The sequence below is a fragment of the Gastrolobium bilobum genome, unplaced genomic scaffold (assembly GCF_033153095.1).
Source record: "Gastrolobium bilobum isolate Gb01-03AN ecotype WA unplaced genomic scaffold, APGP_CSIRO_Gbil_v1 utg23322, whole genome shotgun sequence".
Taxonomy (NCBI): Eukaryota; Viridiplantae; Streptophyta; class Magnoliopsida; order Fabales; family Fabaceae; genus Gastrolobium; species Gastrolobium bilobum.
Genome location: NW_026900017.1, coordinates 1 through 19,796, shown reverse-complemented (window position 1 = coordinate 19,796; position 19,796 = coordinate 1). Strand labels below are relative to the sequence as shown.

The window sequence follows — 19,796 nt, the reverse complement described above, 5'->3', positions numbered from 1 at the left end:
TTATTTCATTCTTCAAAGTCACAAAATCAATAATATGTTATTCAAAATTAATTGTGAATGACATTAAAAGTTGCTAATTTTTTTTTTTTTTTTTTTAATCCTCGAAGGCTTTTCTTAGTTATTGACCATCTCTATACATTAAAATAAATTTAAAAATAATACATTTTATTTCTCTAAAAAAATTTTAAAAAGAAAAAAAAAGAAAAAAATGCAATTTAAGCACCAAGAAGATAAATAAAACGTAGCGGAAATACATATTTAGAGATAAACACCAATGGTGGAAGAAAGACAATGTATGGGTTGAAGTGTTTGTATAAGTGGGTCTTCTTTCTACAATTTCACTCAAACAAATGCTTGATCTCACTTGTACCAACACTCCCTTGTGTACAAATTTAAACCCCAAAATTGGGAGGGCAATGGCATCAGGTACACAAGATTCTGGGGAGCAAAAATTACCACCCCAAACTCAAAGGTTGCAAATTTACTCCAATACAAATACTGGGGTCTCCCCCTTTTGGAGAGGTCTCTCTCTCTCTCTCTCTCTCTCTCTCTCTCTCATGTTTCTGCTTACAATTCCTCCCCAAAAAAAAAAAAAAAAAGTTTTAAATTTTTGGTTTTTGTTTACAGAAAAGTATGAAAGAGAAGCCAAGAGGTATTGGGATGTGTTCTACAAGCGCCACAAGGACAGAGTTAGTTTTTCCAATTCTTGTGTTTGTAACTCGTGCACGTGTGTTAGATTATCACTTATCAAGAATCCCCATGAACTAAACTAGCCTATTCTCTGTTGTTAATGCAAATTTTGTTGCTGACGGGTGTGTATTCAATACTGCTGCTTCACTTCAACTTATCTTTGAATTGTCTTTTGCTATAACCGGATCACTTACCACTTTTTTTTTTTTTTTTTAAATGATTTTTAAGTCTCTCTATTTCTTTTTCAAGGCATTTGATATATGTAATTTGACTTTAGTGATGATGCCTTTCTTCAGTTTTTCAAAGATCGGCACTACTTGGATAAGGAATGGGGCGCTTACTTTTCTGTGAGTGAAAGGAAATGATATCTTAATTCTTAATTTGAATTTTGTTTTTCAATGTGTTGCTAGCTATACTAATGATTCAAGTAATTTTCGATTTTCAGGGAGGAGGAAGAAAAGTGATTTTGGAGGTATATTTGCCCGCATTAGTAGTTTATCATATAAATGACTCAATAATAATGTGGAGCATATATGCATGCCACAACGTTTCAATTGGATTAATGTAAAACAATTTTTCTGGTCTTAAGTTCTGTGTGAAACATAGTATGTTCACGGAGATAGAACCTTCCCACTTCATTTGTCTTCTCTGCTATTCATTATTTGTGAGATTTGTGATGGTTATTCATCAATGAAGTTTATTTTTTCTATTTATGCTCCTCTCCTGGAGGTCCTTGGTCTAGTAAGTTTTGTAATAAGAGATGCTGTTTGCTGAACAGGCTGGTTGTGGAGCTGGAAATACTATCTTTCCTGTGATAGCATCTTATCCAGATGCTTTTGTTTATGCCTGTGATTTCTCGCCACGAGCTATTGAGCTGGTTAAGGTTGAAAATCTCCTTTTTGTAAACTCTTTGTCCAATCATCATCTGTTTATATATGTGCTTGCATGGTGACTTGACTTGGCTGTATGCTTCTGGATTCAATCTTGATCCATTGATGTAAATATTTCTGGTAAGATTCATGATGCAGAGAAATGTAAATCCACACTAGTCTCAGTAACATTGGTCTAAATCATGTTGTGTCAAATAGACAGGCTTTGGAGAAGCCTTTCCCAATTAATGGTCTTTGATGGTTGATACCCTTCTAAATGATGCCGCATTATAGTAATAAATTGTGGAAGCTACCTCTTGTACTTGTAGACAGTGTTTGAGAGACAGTTTATCCATTAGGATGTAGGTAGAATATTGCAACTTCAGTCCCTTTAGAATGCACCACGTGGTGGTCTTTTGCCATGATTCAACTAACTTTGGGGCTTAGGATGGAACTTCTTATTTCTCTTTTGATAAGATTGGGCACTGTATGTTGGTTTAAAAGGAATGAGTTTGTATTGCTTATCTCTTCTGGTATAAAATAAAGAAAAGTATTTCTTTTTGTTTGTATACATCTAACAAGAATTAAATTGTCTTCTTTATCGCAGATGCATGAAGACTTCAAGGAGTCCCATGTTAACGCTTTTGTCTCAGATTTGACAGCTGATGATCTGTGCAAAGAGATGCTTCCATCTTCAGTTGATATTGTTACAATGGTATCTGAAATTCTGAAAGGCATTAATAATGTTTGAATTTTATGTAGAGTGATTATGGGATCACATTTGCTTTTGTTTGCTGCAAGCTATCATTTTCTTACCTTATTTTTTTGAAAACTTTTGTGCTCTTATTATTGAGAATTAGTTATATATCTCGTTTAAGTAGCTGACATGGTAAGCAGATATTTATGTTATCTGCAGTGTCTCCAGAAAAGATGCCTCTAGTTTTGCAAAATGTTAGAAGAGTTATCAAGGTAAGAAATTGTTGTATTTATTACAGAATTTGTTACATTTTTCAGAAACATAGCTAGATAATTTGTTTATGTGTGAACCCTTTCTCCATTTGCAGCCAAATGGATATGTGCTGTTCCGAGACTATGCTACTGGAGACCTTGCTCAGGTTGATTTTGTTGTACTTTATCTTTTTAATCTTCTGATAAAAAATTGTCTGGGGCACAATTGTTACCCAGATAATTTTCTTCTCATAATTATTTGTCTCTGATGACTGGAAGAATCCAAATATTCTTACAATTTTAATATCAAAGTGATTTAAAAATTAATGTCTGTACTTGTAGCTATGAGAATCTTTCTTTCGTTGGGTTAGGGAGATGAATAGTGTGTTCGGATTTAGAGTTTGTAAAATTGATTCTGTATAAAATTGATTCCACATGCTTAATGTGATTTTGGCTGCTGGAAGAGCGACTATTAGTTGCTTCTTGCCAAACCTCATTTTGGGCTCTAGAATCACATTAACATTTTCTTCCCAAACATGATATCTCAGCAATTGAGGCACCTTTGCCTCTTCAGCCTGATTTTGGCTGGAATGAATGCCAATCCAAACACACTTGGTAATAGGCTGGTTTTTTTTATGATTGTGGTGATCTTATCCTATCTGGAGTTATACAAGCATCTTTAATGTAAAACTGTTGGGCTACTTAGCTAGAATATATATGGTGAATCATCAAACAAAATACCATCTCAATTTTATTATTTCATTTGTTGGAAAGGGAAACTGTTTGACTTCCAAATTTTGGTTTATGGATTTCTTTTTGATTGAGAAATTTGATGATTTGTATATCTATTTTTATGTTCCTTAGGAAAGATTCTCTGGCAAAGATCAAAAGATTAGTGATGACTTTTATGTTAGAGGTGATGGCACTGTAAGTTTTCAGTTCTGGCCATGTTATTTTGTAACTTAATTAACATGAGATTCAACTTTTGTAATGTAATACTTATTTTGTTTCCTATCCAGCGTGCCTACTATTTTTCAAATGAGTTCTTGACAAATTTATTCATAGAAAATGGTTTCAATGTTCACAAACTTGATGTTTGCTGCAAACAAGTTGAGAACCGCTCAAGGGAGTTGATAATGAATCGGTAATATATTATATCATTATCACCAGTTCCTTTTGTTCATTTTTATATAGTAATGTAATTTTTTTGTAAGATTTGTATTTTTGCTTGTGATAATCTAACGTATGAGATGCTCTCTTGGACTTCTCTGGGTCTAGGTTTTAATATTTCATTTTTTCCCCTTCATCGACTGCTTAAAAGTTTTTTTTTCCCCCCAAACTTCTTTTGACTGTAGCTATTCTTTTTTATTCTCCTTTGTTTGGTGGTTTCAGGCGTTGGGTCCAAGCTGTATTTCGCGTTTCAGATGGTTCCAACTCTTCTTCCTATAAAGAAGATGAGGCCAATCATCTTGATACTGATAATATTGCTAAGGAAATCAAGCAAAATAATTCGAATGGTGGTTTAAATGACTCAGCAATTGACTTGTCTGAGGGTGTGGCAGCTGACATGTTTGGAGTCTTACCTTCCAGTGAGTATGAGGTAAGTTTCTCAACTTTGCTCGGTAGTTCCTGTTTCTCTTTAGTTCCAACATAAAAAATATTGGGTTTTTAATTTGAACATATTTCATCTGAGGTTGCTGCTTATTTTTGATGTTCTACAAAATCTGAATAACTGTTGAGAAGGCTAATTTTCCTTCATTATTGTTTCAATTTTGATTAATTAGGGGCACCTATGTCATCAACAAAAGCCTAATTGCCCCTAATTATGGCTTCTTATTTTTTATTTTTTTTTTACTGTTGATTTTCTTACATGCACATATGGTTTTCATCAGTCAAATTATTCTGCTAGGTTATTGAAATCAACCTTAGAGGCTGGAATTTCAAGATTAGTTTACTTTCAAAAGAGTACCAACATACCTGCAAATCAACGGGTTTGATGCTATGGGAATCGGCTCGGTTGATGGCTTCTGTCCTTGCCGAAAATCCCAATATTGTTGCAGGAAAAAGGGTCTTGGAATTGGGGTGCGGCTGTGGGGGAATCTGCTCCATGATTGCTGCTAAGTATGCTGATCAAGTAGTTGCTACTGATGGAGATGGTTTTGCTCTTGACCTTCTGGCCAAAAATGTTGCATCTAATATCGAGCCACCATTACTGACTAAACTATCTACAAAAAGACTGGAATGGGGAAATAGGGACCACATAGAAAGCATAAAGGAAGTGAATAATATAGGGTTTGATGTTATAATGGGCACAGATGTGACATACATTCCTGAAGCTATATTGCCTTTGTTTGCAACTGCAAAAGAACTTATTGCTGCCAGTGGAAGCAGTCAAGATGATAATGTTCCTGTACTAATTCTTTGCCATATCTTTCGCCGTGTAGATGAACCAACCTTGCTTTCTGCTGCAGCACAATTCGGGTTTAGATTACTAGACAAGTGGCCTACTGGAATTTCAACTAATTTGTCTCAAAGCATTATTGGCAATTGGTTCATAGACAATGGTTTAAAGGATGATCTTCCTAGTACTGCATTAAACATTTTGCTCTTCTGCAAGGAGTGAAGTTTAGTTTAGTACTCTAGCTTGAATGCAAGTTGGTTTCTTGATTATTCTGTTTATTACAATAAAAAGTGAGAAGTAGAATACAATTTTTAAGTTGATTCATTTAAGTACTTAACAATCCGTTTGGACTAATTTGTAGATTTTATGTGGCAGCCTGGGATGGTTGTTGAGGAGAGTTTTGTTTATGCCTATTTTTGTTGTTCTTTTTAAATTTCATTGTTTTGCTCTTCACTTGGGGTGCCATACATATGAACACGTGGTTGGAAATGCAAGGCCTACATTTTGTTTAGTGATTATGATTGTTGATTACTGTTTTGAGGGGAGATTTTTCTTAATATTTTAGCTGCATCATTAGCAAAAATAGTTCCAACAAGCGTAAGACAATTTTACATTTGAACTTTTAGCTGTATCATTAGCAAAAATAATGCCAACAAGCTATTTCACATTTGAATACAACACAAATGAAAATAGTTTTTTTTCTTTTTGGCCATAAATGAAAATGTATTTTTCTTCTTTCACTTTCTGCTTCTACTTTGGCTTGACTTTATTCGACATCTTTGCTGAGAGGAATCATTCATGGTTAGTTAGAATTTTTTTGAAAAATTCGTTTAGAATTTAAGATCAAATGTAAGATAAGTCGATCATTTATTTACAGAAGTTCTGACCAGAAAATTTCTAATTGCTTTCATTGTGGTCAAAAGAAGTGTATCGAAAACATTTTGTCACACTGAAAAGCCAGTACATCCAATCAATAAAAACAAGATACGTCTATATTATGTTGTCATATAGTACTAAAAATATTGTACTATAGCACTAAAAATGTTCTTGGAGCATATCTTGCTGAATGTACCTCTACCCAATTAGTCTTTTAAACCAAAGCACCCTTCATGCAGCTGATCAAACCTCTCAAAGATATGAAAACAAGGACCACTCTAGAAAGGCTATTGAATCCAGCGCTCGCACATTCACTTTCTTTTCACCAATTAATATCGAAGCATTATATTCGATTTTGTTGTTATAAAAAGACCTAAAAAAGCCTTTAGTAGATATGTTCATTTTCTATATATGAGCAATTTATTCTGAGCTGCATGCACATATTCTTCGGTTCCACATTTGCATTGGTGCTGCTCATTATATTTAGAATTTACCTTTACATTACAATAATGTGAGGAGTAGTATTCCAATATGAAAATACCATTATTTAAATATTAGTCAACTATATTGTTTAATCTTGATTGTATATGCAAAGGAAACCGTCCAAATTTCGTTGGTGCAAATTGCAAGGAGATATTAGATCAATATTTGTTAGCAAAAAGCTCAAAGAAAACTAACCTATTTCTTTTCCTTGATCAACCTTAAGCTGTTGAATGCAATATTTTTTGGTAGTGAGCAACTAATGAAATATTTTAATTGGTTTTATTTTGTACGAGATTTTTTACATTGTCCATTTGTGAATTCTTATATCATTGAAGAGTTTAACTATAATGATAAGTATTTGAAGGATTAAATTTTGTTAATTATGTGATATGGACCTATACTAAGAAACATGAAGGATCCAATTCAATAATGGTCCAAATGCCCAAACATAAAGACTTGTGGGTAAAGAAATACGCACAAAATGTGTATACGCAATCAAAGAAGTACACAAGCAGCACAAGACTTATAAATCTCTTTAATAGCCAATAGCTAAAGTACAGATATGAAATTCCAACCAAGCCTAGATATCATAGCTTATCAAGAGGCATTTCGCAGATATGAAGTAGATTGACAAAGATGAAGTAGATTGACAAAGCTTCCATAATCTACGAATTAGAGACATATCACCATGTTAAGACAACATAACAAGACAACAAACAAATCATGTCTTTACTTTAAGAGAAGACTCAAAGTTAGGTATGGTTATCTTCTTTCAATCTACTTAAGCTCATCTCTCAAATACTGACTTGAGCATCGCAATGTCTAGCAAGTACCCATCCCACCTGTTATCATCCCGCATAACAAAGCGTAGCAAATCCTATCACCACTCAACTAGCTATCAACTTTGACCATATTCAATCGTGTATGGTAAGACCCAATTCCTTGTAGCTACATCAATATGATTGAACATTAATGGTAGTACCAAAAAAATTTACATAAAAATCAAATTCTACTCTAACATATGCTCTACAATTAATGTGGAAACCTGAGAGACAATATTTATTATTATTATTATTATTATTATTATTATTATTTGGATGCTTAACGAAACCTAGGTTTATTGTTTATTGGTTTAATCAGAAATCATGCTAGCTTCAAGCGGAAAAGGAAGCAGATGGAGTTCAATTCAAAAGTATATAATTAAATGGGGTACATGAAGTTACTCACTCTCCCACATTAATATTACTTGTTTACAAAAATTGCTTAATCGGATAAATCGACACTGCACAAAGATGAAAGATCTCATGACATGCAGAACCACACTCCCATTGATAAAGATTGAACTGGAAGTTACATACTTACATGGAAACTACTTTCAGTGTTTTTCTTTTGATCATGTTTCCATTTTATGTTAATATTTGGAGGGTTGGCATCCTTGGAAACAGCTAGAGGTAAAAAAATTAAGTCACTAAAATAAGTAGGATAATCTTTGCACTTTCACCCTCAATAAGCAAACTATACAAGCGGTATATATCAGTGTGATTAATATATGCCTTTTTGTTAACTGGCACACACATATATATATATATATATATATATATATATATATATATATATAGATCAACACATATATTATAATTGTATATAGATCTTTATCATCCATGTCATCACTCATTTCTTTTAAAATCAAATATACGCATACATCTAATTTGTCATGGAGGCCTATAACTACATAAATCAACCACAACAACCCCTTCTCTAAGCGCTCTTCCTTTTAAACTCAAATAGCAAATACATATCATTGCTTTAATTTCCCACCATTGAAGCTTCCGCTGAAGGATTTCAATTGACAGAACTCCAACTTATCAAGACTTCTCATAACCTGAAAGGAACGAGAACTTAAATTTTAGCAAAGTAGTGTCAGGTGTTAAAAACTTAGACCCTATAAAGTACTATATATGCCTTAATTAGAACCTTACAGTGGCTAGTATATAGGGAGACAACCAATATTATTAACTTCAATTCCCCATAAAAAGACTGAAAACTCAAAATTAAGTTCCACTCTAACATCAGATCAACTGTATTAACTATAAAAAGTACAAGATCAGAGAATGATTTCTAGATCTGAAGGAGAAGAAAATTAAACAAACCCTCAATAGTTTGGTATGAACTCAAAATTAGGGGCAAACAAAAATTGAATAAAAATTTTCATATAAATATCATCAGATATACCAAACAAAAACTATTTTTTTTTTTAACCGTGTAAACCAAAAGGTCACTTGCTAGGTTTTTCCAGATGCTTTAATTAGTCAGCATCCAGCATCTGCAGAACAGCATGCTAAGAAGTATATATATATATATAAGAAAAATATAGAAAATATGAGAAGTGATGTACATATTGTGCAAGCCTAATTAGTTAGTTGTTAGCTACGGTTAGTTCTAGAATGAGAAGGGAAAGGGAGAAAAAGAAGAAACAGAAAAACAGATATAGTAATAGAAAGTGAAAAGGGATAGGAAGAAAAAGATGGTGATGGGGCGACGAGAAGAGAGTGAGTACGCATAGTTTCAAGCATGAAACATCATCATCCAAGAAATCACCATGTGTGCTCACTCTCTTCTGTCACCTCCCTTACCCTTATAATATTACCCAAAGAATCAATGAAATCTGATATGCATCACCGTTCCTTAAATCTGCAATTGGATCAGACTATGCTAATTCTTGATTCTGAAATGGGTTGGAGGGTTATAGGGGAAGAGAACAAATAAACTAGCCCTTTTTTTTCTCTATATTTAACTCAAAAAACTGTTTCGTTTCTAAGGAACAAGTGTCAAACTTGAATTGTTCTTGTGTGTGAGAAGGTGAAGGGGGATGCAAGGGATTATATAGAGCCCGAAAGAGAAATTGCTTGCATCACTTCTGGAAGGAACAAATGCGGGGTTTATCTTTCATTGCCCCATTCTATAATATTTTAAACCTTATAATGGAAGGATAAAGAGAAATTAGAAAGAAAAAAAAAAAAAGTAGTGTAAAAACTTTATCTTTATGATCTCTATGTCCATATGCAGCAACCCCAACCACAAACTCATCTATTCATCAATGTTTCCAACGCATCTTATAAGCCCCATTGGGGTCATTTACATGATTTTATAGGTTCAAATTTCGTGGTCAAATTGCCATTACTGTATTAAATTTTTTTCCAATGCATCTTGTAATCCTAATAAGGGAGAAGAAGATATGATAGGATAACTTATCATATCTTATTTTTGTCTCTTGTTTGGTGGGTCAATAAGATATGATTAACTTATCCTATTGTCTCATTTTATCCTATTCAATACATGATTTTTTATCGGGGAGCTGAGTTAGGATTCAACAGGATAGGATATCAATACTGGATATCCAATATATCCCCACGCTACCCAATATATTTGTATTTATTGCATTATATTTTATTTTTTCTTTCTCCTTTCTCCTTCTACATAATCTTATCAGATTTCTAATCAGCTGATCATCAAACACAAAACATGATATAGGCTTATCAGCCCCATATTATATCCTACCCTTATCAACCCCATATTATATCATACCCTTGTCCTATCCTGTCCAGCAGTAAATTTATTTACCCCAATCACACGTTTCTAGTCTCTTCAAAGATTAATTTGTATGACTTCCGTAACCAAAAAAGATTATTTATATTCCTTAAAATTACAAAAAGCCCTTCAACTAATTAGCTAACAGTAATTTCTTGGTAATTAACTAACATACAAAAGATCAATGGCCAAATAATTAGCTGATTACTATCTGATTGACCTTTAAATTAGTCCTTATGAGTGTTGCCTTTTGGTGCGCTTCCATAGCATGTTAACTTTTGATACTTTGAATTTTTAGTTAAGAAATTTTATTATATTTAATTGTTTATTAATAGAATGAGGATAGTGAGAATTAAATTCGTGAGCTCGTGGTTATGGATGGTCTAGTTCCACCCACTTTTGTGTGTGTATTAGACAATTTTGTCTTATGCAATATGAAAAACTATATTCTCATTTGTAAAAAAACAATTTAACCTAATTGCTTAATTTTTTAAGTTAAGACCTTTTTAAGAATTTTTATATTATATCTGTTTAACAATCTCATTAAGATATTAATGAAATTATCAATTAACAACACTGCATGCATATGTACATATTTTCTTTATTAAAAATGATGACTTGTTTCTATTGATTTGATCAGAATCATTTTTATATGAGCTAATCATAATGATCTTCCTCTACGCAAGTGGTCTAATACAGCTTTAACCCATGCGTTTTCACTCGAATAGATTGGGGGTTGCTTGAATTTGTACCAACAAGTTTATTCATGTAGAAGATGTCTTTTTATGTTTAGCAAACTTGTATTTGTAGTGGAGGGGATGACCAGTTTTGAGGGTTGTCCCTGCAAATGGTGAAGCAACAAGCTTTCAATTGGTTCTTGAGTATGTGGTCTGATATAAGGTTTGCACAAAGATTGCTTGCTGAGATGTAGGGATTATATTGTTGAGATATAGAGCAGCTTTTGTTGACTTCGAGAGAATTGCTAAAATACCTTTCTTCAAAAGTAAGGTTGTGTTTGGTTGGAGCAATCTTATGAAATAGATAGGCATTGGAGAAATAGGATTGTGTTTGACCAAGTTTGGTTGAAGAGTTTTCAATATTTGCCTACTGAAATTACTCCCCCAACATTCCATTTTGCATGTCAATTGGACCCAAATAGACAGCTCCATATTCCCAATTCGGATGTGGTATTGGGGGTTGTCTAGCTAAATGGAGATATGGGGCTAAATGGAGACGGCACCCAAAAATGACGAACATATCCTCGGTAAAGGTAAAGGGTAGCATTGGTGATTCAAATTTTTTTAAAAACAGGGTTATTTTGGTAATTGTAACTTATTTTTCCATCAATATTTTACTTCAAACCAAATATAGACTTTATAAAATTTATCTAATTTTTCGGGTAAATTTTTTTTCAACAAAACAATTTTTTTTACATTTTCCTACCAAACTCACTTTTCAACCATTTTTTAATAATTACATTTTTCTAGTATTCAAAAATTTTCTCTTTAACCAAACACCTCCCAAAGATTTCTCAAGTGAGCTTTTTTCATAGTAAAGACTTCTCAAGCGGGCTTCATATTATATCATGATTCATTTAAACGACAGAAAGTCAATAAGATAGAGAGGTTCTTGCTCTGAATTATCATGTCAAGAACTAACTAGGGCAGCATCATTGATGTCCGTATTGAAGGAATATTCATAGTTGTTATTACGCATAATATGCTGCAGGTAGATTGAATTGAAGCCCAACACATGGAAGATGGAACTAGAATGGCAGGTTCCCTTTATTTAATATATTAAAGCGGGAAGGGGGAATTGAGCTAATGCGGCGGCTAAAGCAGTTTAAAGTGTACTTGCTTTATGCTTTATATTAATTTAAAGTATTATCGATGCAAAGTAAACTTATTGAAGTCAAACTTCCAACCAATCGCTGCGAGTGCGTTGGTTGAGTTTGAGCCTCATGCCTTTAATTAGTTGTGAAATCAATATTAACCAATTCTTCTTTTTTATCCCCTAGCTAGTTTTACACACCGTCGTTTCAATAAAGATAATATGTTCTTTAATTAGAGTTCTTGAGTTTGAATATTTAAAAATGATGTAATTAACATTAGGAGAATTGTCTCTGATGTAAATTACATATATAGTACTCGAACCAGATTAAATTATTAGTACTTTAGAATCCAAAAATATTTAGTATTTGCTTATTTAAACAATTAAAAAGATTATTAAGAGAACTCATCTTGGGGATATATTCCGTTTCTAACTTTATAGTTAAACGTATATTTAATTAACCACTTTGATTTGTCCAGCTGCGGAATCAATATACCATCTATGATCTATCTGTTTTACTATGGACACACACACATCCCATAATTAACATAACCTCGTGATTTGATGAGGAAGTTAAACCAATCATAGGGTGCCAAATGAAATCCTAATGGCACCCCTATGATAATTATTAATGTATATATTTTGATCACGCGGAACATATATAGGCTGTTTCACGCCACACCGGCATGATGTACAAATTCTAAGGCCATATACCTAATCACACCAGATCTTCAGAGCAACTATATATTGCACTTTTAATGATGATAGGAGGTGGGATACCACAAAGGGTAAGAAAAAACATTCCCAATAGGGAAGGGCCATATGAGTATAAGATTTTCTAGACTTGCCGTTTCTTGTTGGACAGGAAGGATGTTGTCACATGCTCGTTGATTCCAAGTGTTTCATTAAATGATAGAATGAGAAAACAAATATTTGGGGATAAAGAATAACCACTTGCATCATCAATACCAATTATGATAAGCATCATCCTTCTTCTACCACAGGCTCCTCTCTTATCTTTTACTTTTTAGGTAAGGTTAGACTTATTGCAGCTAAAGTAAAGAGCTCAATCTTTTTGGGTTAGCACGTTGATCCTTTCAGATGTGCTACCTGTTCCACTTTCGGCAAACCAAAGCGGGTATTGGTATTGCAAATCAACAGATAAATGATTATTTTTCCAATGCATAAAAACTTTTAAGATTTGAATAGAAATTAACAACTTAGCATACTATATTATGTATATATTTATTATTTTTAAATTCTCGATTCTATATTATATTTCTTTAATACGTCTTTTATATGAGAGTTTATTGGATTTAAAAGATAAACAATACACAAGTCTTTTATATAAAAAAGAGGAAAAAGTTCATCAATGCTCTTGTAGTTTGCTTTAGAATCACCTATGCACTTGAGGTTTTTTTATCACATATGTCCCTGTAGTTTGTAAAAAGTAAAAAACCATGGGGATATATGTGATAAAAAACATACCTTTTTTACAAACTACATGGACATATATAAAGATAAATAAATTAAAGAAACATAGATAATTCTGAAGTAAATCACAAACATATTAGTGAACTTTTCTCTAAAAAAAATCATCTTAATCCAAAAACTTAAAGTAATAGGTGAAACTCAATTAATTATTTTATATTATATTTTTCTCACATAATAACATCATCTAATGTAAAGAATCAAATAAATAATTTCAAAGGATAATGACCAAATCCTTTCACATAATTCACACATACGCTTATCTCTTCAACTCTCACATTGCGTGGTTAGGGTTGCTTGCAGTGGTATGGTCAAGAGGGTGATTGATTCCATTGACTATAAGGGATAAACCCAAATACTTATTCTTGCCTTTTCAGAAACGAATGGTTTTAATTTTTTTTTTAAAATATTTCAATCGGTTCATTGTTTCGCAATTAATTTGATTCAGAACAGGTTCAGAATTAAGATTTTAAACCCCTCCTAAAGTTGATACTGGTTTTAATTTTTTTTCTCTTAGAATTCATTTTTTTTTTTGTAGAATACGCGTTGTTTTGAAACATTAATCATTGTGTTTTTGTAATTTTAATTTATTTCAGAGTTATTATTGTCTTTATAATGATAATTATTTAATTTTTCAATTCTAAAACAACACCGTTTTAAAAATAAATATAGATAACTTATATATAGTAACTGCAGAAATATTATATATATATATATATATATATATATATATATATATATATATATATATATATATTAATTGATAATTAATTTGTCGTCAGAAAGATGATGGGGTTGGAGGGCAAGCATGCATGTGACTGAAATTTGGAGCCATGTGCTAACACATCTTTTGCTTGTACAGTGCACCGTGCACGCCATTGGCCCAGTGTGACGGTGTTGCAGTATCCCCACTCCTACACTATACGAGGAGGGTGCTAGGGGAGCTGAATAATATATTATGTATTGTGGTCTTTCTTTAACTATTTTATATTGTCGTTTATTCTTCTTTCCGTTATTTTAATTTTATGAAAAGAGATCTAACTTTATTCCTTTTGTTTTTTTATTAAGAGTAACAGAATGGTTGTAACTTTGTAAGAAGGAAATTAATGGATACTCGTTTATGTTGAAATGAGGTACACAAGTTTCTTTCGTTTATTGTGATACTCAAGCTTATAATGCAACCTCTATAATATCTCTTTGTGATTCGTCCAACCGTTAATTATATATATATATATATACATATTGATTAAATGCTTAAAGTTTAGCAACACATGCATCCTCCTAATTAAGTTCACCACAGAATTTTCTTTTAATTTACACTGTCTAAATCAATTTACATCTATTTGCTTGGAGATCAAAGCAATGTTTTAAAACCTCATTCCGCTCCTTGGGTTGATTCGGATTAACTCTAACCTCTCTCCTTTGAGAGTTGGGGTCATAAGTTGGACTCTATATGCACATCTACCCTTCTGACCCCCAAAATCCAACCGAGTTTCAGTGACTCCCTGTTCAAAGGGGTCGAAGGGGGTAACTGCATATTTTTTTTTTTTAAAAAAAAAAATTCTGTGAAACAACGTCATTTTATTAATAAAATAAAATAAAAATGCTTGCAAACTTAAATCTTATTGTTCTCTTCTCTCTCAGCGACCTAGACGTCTTCAATCTTTACCTCGCTGCTGTGAATCTTCTAGAAAAGGTAAAAATTTACCCATTCAAATTAAATTCTTATGGTTGTCGATGGAAAACAAAAACTCATTCTTACTTCTTTTAATTAAATTTTCTTTTGTTAGGGACCTTATCAAAAGAGGCAGAACCGGGTTAACGTAGTGACCCCATTAACTTGTGATTGTAATTGGTGAATTATGTTAAGTATATTTTGAATCTTTGATGATTGGTGGTTTATTTTTTAATATTTTCATATAGAATATATATATATATATATATATATATATATATATATATATACATATATTTATATTTTTTTAATATATAAAACCGGGTCAGCGTAGTGACCCTGTGACCCCTGACCTCGGCCGGATCGATGGCCGGGCCGGATTTTTAAACACTGGATCAAAGGAAAAAAAAGATATACTTACATGTCAAAAAAAAGAAAGAAATATCCTTATGTGAAACCAGTGGCGGAGCCAGGAAAAAAATTTAGGTAGTGCCAAAACATTTGATATATTAAATTATTAAAATATTTATTGTAATTACACAAATTTATCAGGAAAAAATTTATTATGAATTCTAGCATATTTATCTAAATTATTTATTAAATAATGTCACATAACATTGAAATTTTTATTATTATATATAAAAATAAACATATAAAAAAGTACTAATCTTTCCGATAAATATTTCAAATATAAGAATTTATAACGATAATAGATCCTTGCTGTAATGAATCATACATCAAAATAATCAAATGGATTCGAATTTCTTTGATGAAAGTGGAGACGAAATAAAATTTCTATGCACTTCCTTAATCAACTCAATCATATAGCTAATAATCATTTGTTAAAAACTTGCGCTCCAGAACTAACAAATTTTTGTTATGCATCAGGGAGGTTGATTGAGTTTGTTGCTGGGCCGCGGCTTGTAATGTCCCACATCGGTTGGAGAGGGGAACGAAGCATGCCTTAAATAAGGGTGTGGATACCTTTCCTTGTAGGAGGCCTTTTGGGGGTAACCCGAAACGTAAAACCGTGAGCTCGCCGGTGCTTGTGTGCGGGGCAAAGCGGACAATATCCTGCTACAGGGTTTGGGGCTGTTACATTTGGTATCATAGCCTGGCCCTGGATCGGTGTGTACAGCAGGGACGCTGTATTCCCAGTGGGGGAGGATGTAATGACCCACGTCGGTTGGAGAGGGGAACGAAGCATGCCTTAAATAAGGGTGTGGATACCTTTCCTTGTAGGAAGCCTTTTGGGGGTAACCCGAAACGTAAAACCGTGAGCTTGACGGTGCTTGTGCGCGGGGCAAAGCGGACAATATCCCGCTACAGGGTTTGGGGCTGTTACATGGCTGGTGTTGGTTTTGAGAAAAAGAACAAAACTTAGGCCAATATGGAGGGAGGATATTTTGGGATGCTGATTGAATAAGAGAAAAAAGAGAAAAAAATATTGGGGGGGGGGATTGTGTAAAAGAAGATGTGGGGTACAAAAATAACAAATAACAAATAAAAATATGTTTAAAAAAGTAAAATACACTACTAAAAAAACATCAATTAGATACAGAATAATTCCGTCACTAAGTGAAATATTTCCGTCACTAAGTAGATTAGTGACGGAATTAGGGACGGACAAAAATCCGTTACATTATGGCTCGTCACTAACAGGTGGAGACAGAATTATGAATCTGTCCCTAATTGAGACGAATTTTAGGACGGAACAAATTCGTCTCTATTTGAGACGGAAAAAATTATGTCACTATTAGAGACAGAAATATTTCCCTCCCCGATAGTGATGGATAAATCCGTCCCTATGATATTATTTTCTGTCACAAATTTATGCATGTGAAATATGTGTAATCTGTTCCTATTAGAGACGGAAGTTGTTAAGGACGGAAGTTGTTCGTCTCCGTTAGTGATGGATTTTCCCCTTCTCTGTTAGTGACAAACAATTTTCTGTCTTTGTTAGTGTTGGATAATTTCATCTCTGTTAGTGACGAATATTTTTCCTATCTATTTGCGTTGGATATTTTTCCCTCTCTGTTAGTGATGGATTGTTTCTGTCTCTATTAGTGAGGGAATTTTTTTTCTCTATTAGTAATATATTGTTTATATCTGTATTAATGATAATGTTTTCCATCCCAATTGATGACATATATTTCTGTCTTTATTTTTCATTCCTAAATGAAAATATATTACATGAATGAGATATTCTTATAATTTAATTTTTCAAAATCAAATATTCATTAAAAATTTAATTTTTACTGAAAACTAATATTAATTATAATATAATATTCTTATAGCAAATCCAACTGACACAAAATATAAAGTAGCTATATTAAATGAAAATAAAGATCAAATCAAATCCAACCATTGTAATACAATAAGTTTTTACATGAATTCATAAAAAATAACAAATGTTTGAGATAACAATCAATATTCACAAATGAAAATAAGAAAAGAAAATATGCATACTATCAATTATCATCATGCAAATGAGCATCACTATCATCATCATAATCATCATTTTGTGCATCTAGTGTCGAAGTAGTAGTAGTGGAGTTGCGCACATCTCCTCCTAAACGAACCATCAACATCGCCAACTGCTCTCTCATAATTGCCATCTCTTGGTCTGTTTTCTTTTTTATAAAAATCATTTGTTGCTGCGTGTGCTCATATTTTTGTTTCAGCTGCTCATTTTAGCTGGATAAGCTGGTGACCAAGTCTCTCATGTGATCATACTCATATGTGGAGACTCCTAACGAGCTAGCAGAAATCTTTGTGGACTTATAATTCCACGCCTTTGCACTTAAACCATATATTCGACCTTTCTTGTTCATACCACCAACAGCCTGCAATAATAACACTTCATCAGATTGACAAGTGGATACCTCTGCCCTAGCCACTAATGCATTATCACGATCAGTCCTTCGCTTCAAAAAGTCCTCCTAAAATTACAAAAATTACATTAGTTATCACTTAAGTTTGATTCAATGTCAAATAAACAAAAGTTCTCAAATATCACAATCTCTTCTTAATTTCAGAACCTCCAACATGTGCAGGTCCTTCTCATTTTTATTATTAGTGTCATATCTAATTAAATTCACGAATCAGCCAATAATTAAGCTAATAATTTACATGATGATAACAATCAAATTTTGCTACGTATAGATTTTACTCAGAGTCAATACAGGATAAAAATTAATGGCTTGGTATCCTAGAGAAGCTTATAAAAATGATGTAATAAAAATAATATATGAATTTCAATATTGCAACTTAAACTAATCATGCTTATATAAGGAAAGGTTTACCATTTGGAGAAGAAAAATCAATAATATACTCAGATCTGATAGATATACCATTTGGAGAAGAAAAAAAGGTTTACCTTTGGCTTGTATGTTTCTGATTGCTTCTATAAGGAAAGCTAGACCAGCAGCATAGATGAAAGCAAAAGAAGATAGCTTCAAGGGTGCAGTGCAATGGAAAGAGCATAGAATCCTTCCAACATGCTACAAGAAAGTATAAATGAATGAGAAAGTATAATAATTATCAAAACACAAGAAAAATTAATCCACCAAAACACAAGACATCAAGACTGCATGAAAAAACAAATCTTGAAGATATATACTAATCAGCGCGTTCACAGTTGGCAATAGCATACATAAAGCTTATGGCATTTTAACACCCTGGTATCATACATAGAGTATTTTTACCTTCTTTCAAAAGACCCAAAAATTAAAAAGAAAAAACAGATAGAGCAACCAAGACGTTATCTTTTTGTGTTAGGTGGCTTGATAAACCAAAAGGATTAAATATAAAGAACAGAAAGAAAAAATTATGTGTACCCGCGTGTTGAGAAAAGGGATGGTTTCAAAGGTGGAATGATAATTTTGAGTGGCAGATCCCGAAACTGTGTTGAGAAGGGGGATGGTTACAAAGCTGGAATGGTGGTTGTGTGTGGTAGATGCAAAAGTGATATGGGTAATGAAAATGGTGAGAGATTAAACTATGAGCGCAACAACTAATACACGTTCTTGACTAACAAAACTAAAAGGCGGGAATCAAGATTGGGAGGTGGGAATGAACTAAAACAGTAAAAAACATGGGAATGAAGTTTTGGAGGGATTGAAAAAAATAATAATGATTATTTAAATAATATCTCATACAATATGGATTTGATTGTCATCTCTTTATTTAGTTCTTATCTATATAAAATTTTCAATCTTGTGTGTAATTTATGAGTTTTGTTTTTAATCAAATTGTAAAAGCAATCCAAAAATTAGAGTTCGCCCGCTTTAAAAAATGGCAGGAATAAGCATGCTTTAATAAGTTAATATTACGATCCAAGTTCACTTTTTTAAAGCAAATAAAAATCTTCATTTTTTTATTGGAATATCTTTTGCAATTTTTTTCAACGACTTATGCTTGTTAAGCGTAAGTTTATAAATGCTTTGTATTTTTTTTTTTGGTGAAAATTCTTTTTGTATTTAATTATTATGTATTTCATTCCACTTTCGGTTAATACTTTTTAAACGATACCATTTTTTAATACTTAATTTTATTATGTATTTGATTATTATATTAATGTAAAATATAAAATAGATATTATATTATATTAAAACATCTGGATGTATAAAATCATAAAGAATTTAAATTATAATATTATTAATTAAAATATATTTAAAATTAAATATTAATATTATTTTACAAATACTATTAATATTATTACGATATGAATAAAATTTAAACTATTTAAATTTCATTCATGTGATAAGATCTCTATCATATTTTTATCCTATCCGAATTCTAATTCAAAATTTAAATTAAGATAAGGATCTAATTCTTATTTAATCTAAATATTATATTTAAACTTTACAAATACTTGATCTAATTCTTTATAAATATTATATTTAAACTTTACAAAAATTATATCCACTTAGCACCTGCATGA

The 19,796-nt window shown here is 32.2% G+C and overlaps 1 protein-coding gene and 1 long non-coding RNA gene across 4 annotated transcripts; one reads left to right on the top strand and one right to left on the bottom strand.

Annotated features, from left to right (window-relative positions):
* The first annotated feature begins 292 nt into the window (after positions 1-292).
* Positions 293-5,401, top strand: LOC133294874 (uncharacterized). Of its 3 annotated transcripts, none has more exons than XM_061493633.1 (12): positions 293-522; positions 628-689; positions 987-1,037; positions 1,136-1,162; positions 1,469-1,573; positions 2,167-2,274; positions 2,457-2,528; positions 2,624-2,674; positions 3,372-3,434; positions 3,527-3,651; positions 3,900-4,107; positions 4,417-5,401. In XM_061493633.1, exons 1-12 carry the CDS (start codon positions 351-353, stop codon positions 5,128-5,130), a joined length of 1,758 nt encoding a protein of 585 aa, XP_061349617.1. In that variant the 5' UTR covers positions 293-350; the 3' UTR covers positions 5,131-5,401. The 3 variants fall into 3 exon arrangements, with proteins under 3 accessions (XP_061349617.1, XP_061349618.1, XP_061349619.1); XM_061493634.1 differs by having other exon boundaries at positions 987-1,041; positions 1,140-1,162; XM_061493635.1 differs by having other exon boundaries at positions 968-1,037.
* A 2,436-nt stretch (positions 5,402-7,837) lies between these two features.
* On the bottom strand, positions 7,838-9,315 carry LOC133294880 (uncharacterized). Its single transcript, XR_009749255.1, has 2 exons — positions 8,901-9,315; positions 7,838-8,149 (listed from the first exon to the last, which is right to left on the bottom strand). It is a non-coding gene; the product is annotated as an uncharacterized LOC133294880 (long non-coding RNA).
* Positions 9,316-19,796: the final 10,481 nt, after the last annotated feature.

Excerpts from the sequence above, each read along its gene's own strand:
- LOC133294874 (XM_061493633.1), top strand. The coding sequence starts at position 351 with ATGCTTGATCTCACTTGTACCAACACTCCCTTGTGTACAAATTTAAAC. Across the intron at positions 523-627 it reads GGTCTCCCCCTTTTGGAGAG|AAAAGTATGAAAGAGAAGCC; the intron begins GTCTCTCTCTCT and ends TTTTGTTTACAG. Across the intron at positions 4,108-4,416 it reads TACCTTCCAGTGAGTATGAG|GTTATTGAAATCAACCTTAG; the intron begins GTAAGTTTCTCA and ends TTATTCTGCTAG.